At 38.3% G+C, this 14,251-nt stretch overlaps 1 protein-coding gene across 2 annotated transcripts in view; it reads left to right on the top strand.

Annotated features, from left to right (window-relative positions):
- Positions 1-14,251, top strand: part of l(2)k09022 (HEAT repeat containing 1 homolog l(2)k09022) — a gene marked incomplete at its 5' end in the record, with an annotated part of 169,710 nt that overhangs the window by 58,267 nt on the left and 97,192 nt on the right. For both annotated transcript variants that reach the window (XM_070098672.1, XM_070098673.1), the window contains 3 exon segments: positions 9,303-9,425; positions 10,924-11,592; positions 12,208-12,396. In XM_070098672.1, coding sequence (XP_069954773.1) covers positions 9,303-9,425; positions 10,924-11,592; positions 12,208-12,396 — 981 coding nt within the window.

The raw sequence follows: 14,251 nt of genomic DNA on the forward strand, positions 1-14,251 counted from the left end.
TTTAACTCACTCCAAAATTTTTTCTTATTTTCATTAAAATTTCTTGACAGTGCCTCTCCCACTCTATCATCTGCTCTCCTTTTGCACTCTCTCACCACTCTCTTTACCTTTCTTTTACTCTCCATATACTCTGCTCTTCTTATAACACTTCTGCTTTGTAAAAACCTCTCATAAGCTACCTTTTTCTCTTTTATCACACCCTTTACTTCATCATTCCACCAATCACTCCTCTTTCCTCCTGCCCCCACCCTCCTATAACCACAAACTTCTGCCCCACATTCTAATACTGCATTTTTAAAACTATTCCAACCCTCTTCAACCCCCCCACTACTCATCTTTGCACTAGCCCACCTTTCTGCCAATAGTCGCTTATATCTCACCCGATATATATATATATATATATATATATATATATATATATATATATATATATATATATACAGTGGACCCCCGGTTAACAAACTTTTTTCATTCCAGTAGTATGTTCAGGTGCCAGTACTGACCGAATTTTTTCCCATAAGGAATATTGTGAAGTAGATTAGTCCATTTCAGACCCCCAAACATACACGTACAAACGCACTTACATAAATACACTTACATAATTGGTCGCATTCGGAGGTGATCGTTATGCGGGGGTCCACTGTATATATATATATATATATATGTTGTGTATCTCTATACGTATATGCTTCTAAACTGTTATATTTCTGAGCACCTCTGCAAAAGCAGTGATAATGTGTGAGTCTGGTGAAAGTGTTGAATGATGATGAAAGTATTTTCTTTTTGGGGATTTTCTTTCTTTTTTTTTGGGTCACCCTGCCTCGGTGGGAGACGACCGACTTGTTGAAAAAAAAAAAATATATATATATATATATGTATGTATGTATGTATGCTTGTACACGTATGTGTAGTGTGACCTAAGTGTAAGTAGAAGTAGCAAGACATACCTGTAATATTGCATATTTATGAGACAGACTAAAGACACCAGCAATCCTACCATCATGTAAAACAATTACAGGCTTTCGTTTTACATTCACTTGGCAGGACAGTAGTACCTCCCTGGGCGGTTGCTGTCTACTAACCTACTACCTACATATATATATATATATATATATATATATATATATATATATATATATATATATATATATATATATATATATATATATATATATATATATATATAATATATATATAATATATATATAATATATATATATATATATATATATATATATATATATATATATATATATATATATATATATATATATATATATTTTTAACAAGTTGACCATCTCCCGCCGAGACAGGGTGACCCAAAAAGAAAGAAAATCCCCAAAAGGAAAATACTTTCATCATCATTCAACACTTTCACCTCACTTTTTGCAGAGGTGCCCAGAACACAACAGTTTAGAAGCATATACGTATAAAGATTCACAACATATCCCTCCAAACTGCCAATATCCCAAACCCCTCCTTTAAAGTGCTGTATGAAAATAACCGATTCCCCTAAATTATTTTTTATTTTTTTATCACACTGGCCGATTCCCACCAAGGCAGGGTGGCCCGAAAAAGAAAAACTTTCACCATCATTCACTCCATCACTGTCTTGCCAGGAGGGTGCTTTACACTACAGTTTTTAAACTGCAGAGTTTAGGCACTGTACTTCCCATCTCCAGGACTCAAGTCCGGCCTGCCGGTTTCCCTGAACCCCTTCATAAATGTTATTTTGCTCACACTCCAACAGCACGTCAAGTATTAAAAACCATTTGTCTCCATTCATTCCTGTCAAACACGCTCACGCATGCCTGCTGGAAGTCCAAGCCCCTCGCACACAAAACCTCCTTTACCCCCTCCCTCCAACCTTTCCTAGGCCGACCCCTACCCCGCCTTCGTTCCACTACAGACTGATACACACTTGAAGTCATTCTGTTTCGCTCCATTCTCTCTACATGTCCGAACCACCTCAACAACCCTTCCTCAGCCCTCTGGACAACAGTTTTGGTAATCCCGCACCTCCTCCTAACTTCCAACCTACGAATTCTCTGCATTATATTCACACCACACATTGCCCTCATACATGACATCTCCACTGCCTCCAGCCTTCTTCTCGCTGCAACATTCATCACCCATGCTTCACACCCATATAAGAGCGTTGGTAAAACTATACTCTCATACATTCCCCTCTTTGCCTCCAAGGACAAAGTTCTTTGTCTCCACAGACTCCTAAGTGCACCACTCATCCTTTTCCCCTCATCAATTCTATGATTCACCTCATCTTTCATAGACCCATCCGCTGACACGTCCACTCCCAAATATCTGAATACATTCACCTCCTCCATACTCTCTCCCTCCAATCTGATATCCAATCTTTCATCACCTAATCTTTTTGTTCTCCTCATAACCTTACTCTTTCCTGTATTCACTTTTAATTTTCCTCTTTTGCATACCCTACCAAATTCATCCACCAATCTCTGCAACTTCTCTTCAGAATCTCCCAAGAGCACAGTGTCATCAGCAAAGAGCAACTGTGACAATTCCCACTTTATGTGTGATTCTTTATCTTTTAACTCCACGCTTCTTGCCAAGACCCTCGCATTTACTTCTCTTACAACCCCATCTATAAATATATTAAACAACCATGGTGACATCACACATCCTTGTCTAAGGCCTACTTTTACTGGGAAATAATTTCACTCTTTCCTACATACTCTAACTTGAGCCTCACTATCCTCGTAAAAACTCTTCACTGCTTTCAGTAACCTACCTCCTATACCATACACCTGCAACATCTGCCACATTGCCCCTCTATCCACCCTGTCATATTTTTTTTTTTTTTTTTTTTCAACAAGTTGGTCGTCTCCCACCGAGGCAGGGTGGCCCAAAAAAGAAAGGAAATCCCCAAAAAGAAAATACTTTCATCATCATTCAACACTTTCACCACACTCACACATTATCACTGCCTTTGCAGAGGTGCTCAGAATACAACAGTTTAGAAGCATATATGTATAAAGATACACAACATATCCCTCCAAACTGCCAATATCCCAAACCCCTCCTTTAAAGTGCAGGCATTGTACTTCCCATTTCCAGGACTCAAGTCCGACTATAAGAAAATATGCCTTTTCCAAATCCATAAATGCCACAAAGACCTCTTTAGCCTTATCTAAATACTGTTCACTTACATGTTTCACTGTAAACACCTGGTTCACACATCCCCTTCCTTTCCTAAAGCCTCCTTGTTCATTTGCTATCCTATTCTCCGTCTTACTCTTAATTCTTTCAATAATAACTCTACCATACACTTTACCAGGTATACTCAACAGACTTCTTCTTTCTTTCAACACATCAGCCGTATCCCACCGAGGCGGGGTGGGCAAAAAGGAAAAACGAAAGTTTCTCCTTTTACATTTAGTAATATATACAGGAGAAGGGGTTACTAGCCCCTTGCTCCCGGCATTTTAGTTGCCTCTTACAACACGCACGGCGTACGGAGGAAGAATTCTGTTCCACTTCCCCGTGGAGATGAGAGGAAATAAACAAGAACAAGAAGTAGAAAGAAAATAGAAGAAAACCCTGAGGGGTATGTATATATACACTTGTACATGTGTGTACAATGTGTGTAAAGGTAGAAAGTTGAAAGTGAAAATAGAAAAGAGTAAGGTGATGAGGGTATCAAATGATTTAGATAAAGAAAAATTGGATATCAAATTGGGGAGGAATATGGAAGAAGTGAATGTTTTCAGATATTTGGGAGTTGACGTGTCGGCGGATGGATTTATGAAGGATGAGGTTAATCATAGAATTGATGAGGGAAAAAAGGTGAGTGGTGCGTTGAGGTATATGTGAAGTCAAAAAACGTTATCTATGGCGGCAAGGAAGGGAATGTATGAAAGTATAGTAGTACCAACACTCTTATATGGATGTGAAGCTTGGGTGGTAAATGCAGCAGCGAGGAGACGGTTGGAGGCAGTGGAGATGTCCTGTTTAAGGCAATGTGTGGTGTAAATATTATGCAGAAAATTCGGAGTGTGGAAATTAGGAAAAGGTGTGGAGTTAATAAAAGTATTAGTCAGAGGGCAGAAGAGGGGTTGTTGAGGTGGTTTGGTCATTTAGAGAGAATGGATCAAAGTAGAATGACATGGAAAGCATATAAATCTATAGGGGAAGGAAGGCGGGGTAGGGGTCATCCTCGAAAGGGTTGGAGAGAGGGGGTAAAGGAGGTTTTGTGGGCAAGGGGCTTGTACTTCCAGCAAGCGTGCGTGAGCGTGTTAGATAGGAGTGAATGGAGACGAATGGTACTTGGGACCTGACGATCTGTTGGAGTGTGAGCAGGGTAATATTTAGTGAGGGGATTCAGGGAAACCGGTTATTTTCATATAGTCGGACTTGAGTCCTGGAAATGGGAAGTACAATGCCTGCACTTTAAAGGAGGGGTTTGGGATATTGGCAGTTTGGAGGGATATGTTGTGTATCTTTATGTGTGTATGCTTCTAAACTGTTGTATTCTGAGCACCTCTGCAAAAACAGTGATAATGTGTGAGTGTGGTAAAAGTGTTGAATGATGATGAAAGTATTTTCTTTTTGGGGATTTTCTTTCTTTTTTGGGTCACCCTGCCTCGGTGGGAGACGGCCGACTTGTTAAAAAAAAAAAAAAAAACATGTATGTGTAGTGTGACCTAAGTGTACGGAGAAGTAGCAAGACGTACCAGAAATCTTGCATGTTCATGAGACAGAAAAAAGGACACAAGCAATCCTACCATCATGTAAAACAATTACAGGCTTTCGTTTTACACTCACTTGTCAGGACGGTAGTACCTCCCTGGGCGGTTGCTGTCTACCAACCTACTACCTAGGACTCAACAGACTTATTCCCCTATAATTTTTTGCACTCTCTTCTGTCCCCTTTGCCTTTATACAAAGGAACTATGCATGCTCTCTGCCAATCCCTAGGTACCTTACCCTCTTCCATACATTTATTAAATAATTGCTCCAACCACTCCAAAACTATATCCCCACCTGCTTTTAACATTTCTATCTTTATCCCATCAATCCCGGCTGCCTTACCCCCTTTCATTTTACCTACTGCCTCACGAACTTCCTCCACACTCACAACTGGCTCTTCCTCACTCCTACAAGATGTTATTCCTCCTTGCCCTATACATGAAATCACAGCTTCCCTATCTTCATCAACATTTAACAATTCCTCAAAATATTCCCTCCATCTTCCCTATACCTCTAACTCTCCATTTAATAACTCTCCTCTCCTCTTTTTAACTGACAAATCCATTTGTTCTCTAGGCTTCCTTAACTTGTTAATCTCACTCCAATACTTTTTCTTATTTTCAACAAAATTTGTTGATAACATCTCACCCACTCTCTCATTTGCTCTTTTTTTACATTGCTTCACCACTCTCTTAACCTCTCTCTTTTTCTCCTTATACTCTTCCCTCCTTGCATCACTTCTACTTTGTAAAAACTTCTCATATGCTAACTTTTTCTCCCTTACTACTCTCTTTACAACATCATTCCACCAATCGCTCCTCTTCCCTCACGCACCCACTTTCCTGTAACCACAAACTTCTGCTGAACACTCTAACATTACATTTTTAAACCTACCCCATACCTCTTCGACCCCATTGCCTATGCTCTCATTAGCCCATCTATCCTCCAATAGCTGTTTATATCTTACCCTAACTGCCTCCTCTTTTAGTTTATAAACCTTCACCTCTCTCTTCCCTGATGCTTCTATTCTCCTTGTATCCCATCTACCTTTTACTCTCAGTGTAGCTACAACTAGAAAGTGATCTGATATATCTGTGGCCCCTCTATAAACATGTACATCCTGAAGTCTACTCAACAGTCTTTTATCTACCAATACGTAATCCAACAAACTACTGTCATTTCGCCCCACATCATATCTTGTATACTTATTTATCCTCTTTTTCTTAAAATATGTATTACCTATAACTAAACCCCTTTCTATACAAAGTTCAATCAAAGGTCTCCCATTATCATTTACACCTGGCACCCCAAACTTACCTACCACACCCTCTCTAAAAGTTTCTCCTGCTTTAGCATTCAGGTCCCCTACCACAATTACTCTCTCACTTGGTTCAAAGGCTCCTATACATTCACTTAACAAAATCTCTCTCTCTCTCCTCTACATTCCTCTCTTCTCCAGGTGCATACACGCTTATTATGACCCACTTTTTGCATCCAACCTTTAATCCACATAATTCTTGAATTTACACATTCATATTCTCTTTTCTCCTTCCATAACTGATCCTTCAACATTACTGCTACCCCTTCCTTTGCTCTAACTCTCTCAGACACTCTTAATCCCATTTATTTCCCCCCATCGAAACTCCCCTACCCCCTTCAGCTTTGTTTCGCTTAGGGCCAGGACATCCAACTTCTTTTCATTCATAACATCAGCAATCATCTGTTTCTTGTCATCCGCACTACCTCCATGCACATTCAAGCATCCCAGCTTTATAAAGTTTTTCTTCTTCTCTTTTTTAGTAAATGTCTACAGGAGAAGGGGTTACTAGCCCATTGCTCCCGGCATTTTAGTCGCCTCATAAATCCCTTCACTAAATATTACCCTGCTCACACTCCAACAGCTCGTCAAGTCCCAAATACCATTCATCTCCATTCACTTCTATCTAACAAACTCATGCATGCTGGAAGTCCAAACCCCTTGCCCACAAAACCTCCTTTACCCCCTCCCTCCTACCTTTTCGAGGACGATCCCTTCCCTGCCTTCCTTTCCCTACAGATTTATACGCTCTCCATGTCATTTTACTTTGATCTATTCTCTCTAAATGACCAAACCACTTTAACAACCCCTCTTCATCCCTTGGACTAATACTTTTATTAACTCCACACCTTCTCCTAATTTCTACACTCTGAATTTTTTTTTTTTTATTTTCACACTGGCCGATTCCCACCAAGGCAGGGTGGCCCGAAAAAGAAAAACTTTCACCATCATTCACTCCATCACTGTCTTGCCAGAAGGGTGCTTTACACTACAGTTTTTAAACTGCAACATTAACACCCCTCCTTCAGAGTGCAGGCACTGTACTTCCCATCTCCAGGACTCAAGTCCGGCCTGCCTGTTTCCCTGAACCCCTTCATAAATGTTACTTTGCTTACACTCCAACAGCATGTCAAGTATTAAAAACCATTTGTCTCCATTCACTCCTATCAAACACGCTCACACATGCCTGCTGGAAGTCCAAGCCACTCGCACACAAAACCTCCTTTACCCCCTCCCTCCAACCTTTCCTAGGCCGACCTTTGCCCCGCCTTCCTTCCACTACAGACTGATACACTCTTGAAGTCACTCTGTTTCGCTCCATTCTCTCTATATGTCTGAATTTTCTGCATAATATTTACACCACACATTTCCCTTAGACAGGACATCTCGACTGCCTCCAACTGCCTGATTGCTGCAGAATTTACAACCCAAGCTTCACACCCATATAAGAGTGTTGATACTACTATATTTTCATACATTCCCTTCTTTGCCTCCATTGATAATGATTTTTGTCTCCACATATACCTCATGTAGATATACATATACATTTATTAAACAAAAATACCAACCACTCCAACACTATATCACCCCTGCTTTTAACATTTCTGTCATGATCCCATCAGTTCCTGCTCCTTTTTTCCCTTTCATTCTAAGTAATGCCTCACGCACCTCCCCCACACTCACATCCTGCTCTTCTTCACTCCTAAAAGATGGTATACTTTCCTGTCCAGTGCATGAAATTACCGCCTCCCTTTCTTCGTCGACATTTAAAAGTTCCTCAAAATATTCCCACCATCTATCCAATACCTTCATCTCCCCATCTACTAAATCCCCTACTCTGTTTTTAACTGACAAATCCATTCGTTCCCTAGGCTTTCTTAACTTGTTTATCTCGCTCCAAAAATTTTTCTTATTTTCATCAAAATTTCTTGACAGTGCCTCTCCCGCTCTATCATCTGCTATCCTTTTACACTCTCTCACCACTCTCTTCACCTTTCTTTTACTCTCCATATACTCTGCTCTTCTTATAACACTTCTGCTTTGTAAAAAGCTCTCATAAGCTACCTTTTTCTCTTTTATCACACCCTTTACTTCATCATACCACCAATCACTCCTCATTCCTCTGGCATCCACCCTCCTATAGCTACAAACTTCTGCCTCACATTCTAATACTGCATTTTTAAAACTATTCCACCCCTCTTCAACCCCCCACTACTCATACTTGCACTAGCCCACATTTCTGCCAATAGTTGCTTATATCTCACCCTAACTTCTTCCTCCCTTAGTTTATACATTTTTCACCTCTTAGTTATTGTTGCCATTTTCCTTTTGTCCCATCTACCACTTACTCCAACTGTAGCTACAACTAAATAATGATCCGATATATCAGTTGCCCCTCTATAAACATGTACATCCTGAAGCCTACCCATCAACCTTTTATCCACCAATACATAATCTAACAAACTAATTTCATTATGTCCTATATCATACCTTGTATATTTGTTTATCCTCTGTTTCATAAAATATATATTACTTATTACCAAACCTCTTTCTATACATAGCTCAATTAAAGGGTCCCCATTTTCATTTACCCCTAGCACCCCAAATTTACCTACTACTCCCTCCACAACATTTTTATGCACTTTAGTATTGTAATCCCCAACCACAAGTACTCTCACACTTGTTTCAAAACTCCCCACACACACACTCAACATTTCCCAAAACCTCTCTCTCTCTCTCTCTCTACACTTCTCTCTTCTCCAGGTGCATATACGCTTACTATAACCCACTTTTCACATCCAACCTTTATTTTACTCCACATAATCCTTGAGTTAATACATTTATATTCCCTCTTTTCCTGCCATAGCTTATCCTTCAACAATATTGCTACTCCTCCTTTAGCTCTAACTCTATTTGAAACCAGTGACCTAATCCCATTTACTTCTCTCCACTGAAACTCTCCTACCCCCTTCAGCTTTGTTTCACTTTAAGCCAGGACATCCAGCTTCTTAATCATAACATCCACATTCATCTCTTTTTTTATCATTCACACAACATCCATGCACATTCAAACAACCCACTTAGCTCCTTTTAAATGCAGTTTAATACTTTATCTTATTATTTAGTTATTTTGCTTTTCTGAAAATACATATAGTTTCAAAGAGTAGCATTGATGAATCTCTTTCCTAACAAATTTTTGGCTGAGTGTTTACAATGATGTATAAAATAAATATATATTGCTAGGTATTTTTTACAGATAATAAAAGAAGTGATGACAGACCAGAGTGGAAGCACACACTTCATACATTTGGTTCATCCTGATAATGACATTCGACTAGCTGCTGTCAAGAACTTCGTGGAAATGGTTTCCAAGGAACGTGTAGGTTTCTGACTTGTTTAATTTAACAACAATTTTCTTTACTTTAAATGCTGCATAAGTTAGGGACATGTTAAAAATAGTAACAATTTTAGTATATCTTTATGTAAAAACCCTAGCATGCACAGCATTTTAGGCAGAACAAATGCTATGAACAATAAAACTTTATAATTTATGCAAGTGGCCTATATTTAAAAAATAATTGTAGTACTCTTAGTAGATAATAATACAAACATATTGAGAACTACATCCAAAAAAGTTAAGGTAAAGTGCATACAGTGGAACCTTGGTATATGACCAGCTCCCTGCTCGAACAAAGCTCAGCACTCGACCAAACAAATACGACCTGTCAGAACTTTGCTGTAAACTATTTCATGTTTCTTCACTTTTTTTTTTTTTGTATTATTTGTATAAATAATACATGTAGAGAGAATGGAGCAAAACAGAATGACTTCAAGAGTGTATCAGTCTGTAGTGGAAGGAAGGCGGGGTAGGGGTCGGCCTAGGAAAGGTTGGAGGGAGGGGGTAAAGGAGGTTTTGTGTGCGAGGGGCTTGGACTTCCAGCGGGCATGCGTGAGCGTGTTTCATAGGAGTGAATGGAGACAAATGGTTTTTAATACTTGACGTGCTGTAGGGATTCAGGGAAACCGGCAGGCCGGACTTGAGTTCTGGAGATGGGAAGTACAGTGCCTGCATTCTGAAGGAGGGGTGTTAATGTTGCAGTTTAAAATCTGTAGTGTAAAGCACCCTTCTGGCAAGACAGTGATGGAGTGAATGATGGTGAAAGTTTTTCTTTTTCGGGCCACCCTGCCTTGGTGGGAATCGGCCAGTGTGTTAATAAAAAAAAATAAAAAGAGTCACCATGGGGCCTAAGACAATTAGTGATAACAGCCAACCAAACAGAAAATTGGTTGGGAAGAACTTGTTCAATACTCAAACGGGGAGGCACTCGAACAGCCTTCTGGAATGAATTAAGGTCGCATACCGAGGTTCTACTGTAATAAGCTAGTATTAACAACAAATGCACTGAACATGATGTCTTGGTTAAACAGTGCTGAAGTCATATCAGTGAGACACCAATAAAACTATGCAGATAATGTGATAGGTATTCACTTATATTTTTATCTACAGTAGTTCACCTAAACAACACATTATTTGTAAGTCTTGCAATCTTTTGGCTTCTGCTAGTGTTTTCTTCATTAAAGGCAAAGTCTTGCCTAAATAATGATTGCTATTTGTATATAGAGTTCAACAGAAACTCCCCCTTACCCCCTGCTATTGTTCAAACTCCATGGTTCAGAATTTAATTTTTTAGTTAATTTATGATAAATGTTATTTGTTCCTTAAGATTTAATTGTAATGTATCACAGAATAACTGATTACAAATTTCTTTTAGCAATTAATTTTTATTGGTAGTTGGTTGTCACTGATAACTTTGAATGCTAATTACTTCATTTATTATATACATCTGAAGATGACTTACAACTTACCTTTATTTCAGGAGAAAGATGCCAACACGATCAAGATGCATCTTAAAAACATGCTGATAGATGAATTCCCTCCTATTGTTTTAGAAGCATTAACTCTTGTAAAGGGCCTAAGAATGCTAGATACTTCATATGTAGTAAATGAATGCCGGAATCTTATGGCTAAATCAAAAGATAAAATAAATAAATGGAGAAAGGTCAAGTTGGCATGCATAAAAGTAATCACACAAGATCTAGTTGATTTGTATGATGAAAGTCTGCAAATAAGTGTACTGTACCTATGCTTGCCCTATGTACTTTTTCCAAAAAATCAGTTAGACATTACAGCAACTAAAATTGTCTTAGAATCAAACATGGCAAAGAAAAATACTCTTTTAATTGCCTTGTCCTGTGAAGTGAAATCTTTCTTATGTGATAACAATTCTTGTGAACCCATGGATTATTCTAAAAAAGTTTGGGGATTACTGCCCAACATTTTAAATACATTATCCAAGGAAGATTATATAGCCTTATGGAATCATGCTGAAAAACAGCTTGGGTCAGAAGACTGCATGTTATCTCATTTTATGTCCATGATTTTGTTGTACTGTGGTCTGAGCAACAGAAAGACTGATGACATCCTTCAGTTGAAGAGAGCAAATAGGCTTCTTGATGCTTGTCTGATTAGTTTTGATATGTTCAAGGTTTGTATTTTAAATATTTTATGTACTAGCCATTGAATTGTCTTTAGCCTGAAGCTTCATTACTTCAGGGGAGGTGTATTGATGCCAGTAAGGGGCTCTTGATCCAAGGAACTGGAGATGTCCTCCCTCCTTCCTTAGATCAAACCTAAATACCTTCTATTCCCCAGGTGCTATATGACCCCTACAGGTTTAGAGCCTCCCCTGTTTAATTAAAATAATAAATTTACTGAAAGTTATATTTTTAAGTAATTTTATTTACTTGAAAGTTTTTCATATTTGTAAAATTTTCATTATGTAAGACCTTATTGCTTTCATATATAATTTTACTAATTGCAAAATTTATAGTGTATTGAATTATTTAACCATGCTGTAGAGTAAGTGAGACATTGCCAAAATTTTTACTGATACTGATGCTCAATTTTAAGTTGATACTGATACCAATATCATCAAAATTAGCTGATAGTCACCAATATCAATTCCAGTACTATCAAAATTAGCTGATACTAATGTTGATACTGATAGTATGGATATTTATAAAATGGATCTGCCCAATTTTTATTAAAAAAATATTTGCAGAGAAGTACATCTTGGATAAATAAGTAAATATACTTGCAGTGCTCTGTGAAGGAGGAAAGTCATACTTTGGATGCACTCTCTCCAAATCATATTAAAAAACTCTTAGAGCAAGTAACAAGTGGGTCGCTGTCAGTCTCCTTTCTCGCACTGTGTATGAAGCAGGCTCTTGAACTCTTCAGGCTCCCAGAATGCTGCAAATCATCACCTTACTGGAGTTCTTACATGGAGGTACTGATTATTTTTATGTTTACAAGTGCTCTTGTACTGCACATTATTTTTAATCACACTTTCAAACATAGCTGATGGTTTTATATGCTGGAAGGATTGTAAATTGAATTGGTTAAAGCACACTCATTCTAAAAAGTTTGTTTTATTAACAAATTATTTAGCTTATAAATTGCAGTATATATGTAATGCCACTTGGGGTACTGAGAAAGTTGTATGCAAATATATAAAAACATTTGGGTTCAAATTACATGTTGCTGTTGCATTACATCTTCGAAAAACTTGTTTGGTTAGATGTGACAGTCCAAAATAGCACAAAAATTAGAATCCTAGTGCTGGCATAGCAAGGTGTGATGTTAAATAAGCAAGTTTGCCAACTACTTGTTTAACAGTAGAGCTGCCAGCAATAATATCAGCCACTGAGAAAATAGATAAACACTGGACTCTTTGGAAAAATCCTGAGACCCAGAGCTCCCAGTGAGGCCTTTGAGTCCTAGTTTGAAGGAAGTAGGATCCCAGGGACCCCAGTGGCCAAGGGAACTGTTACCCATGCCATCTTGAGAAGCACTGGGCCCACCAATGCTGGAGAAAGCTATTTCAAGCCCACAATATTAGAAAGTGTATCCCTCAATGGCAACATGACACAGCCATTACAAAGCAGGTGGTCCTAACACCAAATGGTCACCCTGAAGAGGTTATCTTATATTTACAGTAAGGATTGCCACAAATCTGATAGACATGCACAGGAGCTTCCATGGGCCTGGCTGAACATAGCACCAGCTGAGGAAGGATCCAAGAAAAGAGGCTTCTAGCTTAGTCAGAGTATAACAAGCAAATGTCAATAAGCTAGCAGTGGCAAAGGGGCTCTGTAGTTAATATAAAGCAAGTGATTGGCCTTGCTGAGGCTCAAATAAGTGAGTTCAGTTTCAGGTGAATAAGGTGCAAAACATTCTAGGTGGGCCCTCAAGGGCCTTCAGAGAGAAACATGAAATAACTATGGTAACATTACATTGTTAACTTAGGTTTCATTCTCATAAAATATTGACCACTTTTACACTTTAGCATAATTTTTCTCCGAAAAGTGCATCTGTTGCTAAGTATGTGATAGTGCAGCTGCATTCTGGACAAAATAAACTTTTTCAGTATGCCAGTGTTAGGAAGGTTGTGGCTGGATATCTCAACAGTAGACCAAAACGTGATTTTCTGGAAGGGAAAAATAAAGTGTTGATGAAAATAGCTGACAATTTAATCCCTTTACTGTTAGAAGCCCCAAAATTAAAAGTCCTCAGGACTTTTAATTTTGGGGCTTCTGATGTGACAGTGACAGCATTTAAAAAAAAAAATTCTTCTGAAATAATAATCTTTTTCTGAAGGTAATAATGACACCAATAATATAAAAGTTGATGGGAAAAATGTATGGAATCACACAGGCACAGAGTTAGTAGTCTGGGCGCTATTGATGCATCGAGGATTTTGCCCAATTTGAGTTAAATTTTAAGCCAATTCCATTTCTCATTTTGACCAAATTCCAGCAATTTTGCTAATATGTCTTCTGTTCTGTTGATTGAATATAAGAAGCCTCCCATTCAACTATCAGAACTACCCTTTACAGGACACAGAAATTGGTAATTTGGAAAATTTTACACAAAATTTAAAAAATTCTAATTTAAAAATTAGGTCCAAAGTAAACACACTAAACATTCAAGGCACTAAAGAATCATTTCCTCTGTTCATTGATTATGTAGTTAGGCCTCTCCAGTATTACACTTGCCCTCCAATTTGAATTGATCACCACACAAAAAATCTAATATTTACCATTTCTTGAATAATAAATTATAACCAGGAATAACTTGTCGTG

Source organism: Cherax quadricarinatus, chromosome 63, assembly GCF_038502225.1.
Source record: "Cherax quadricarinatus isolate ZL_2023a chromosome 63, ASM3850222v1, whole genome shotgun sequence".
Lineage (NCBI taxonomy): Eukaryota > Metazoa > Arthropoda > Malacostraca > Decapoda > Parastacidae > Cherax > Cherax quadricarinatus.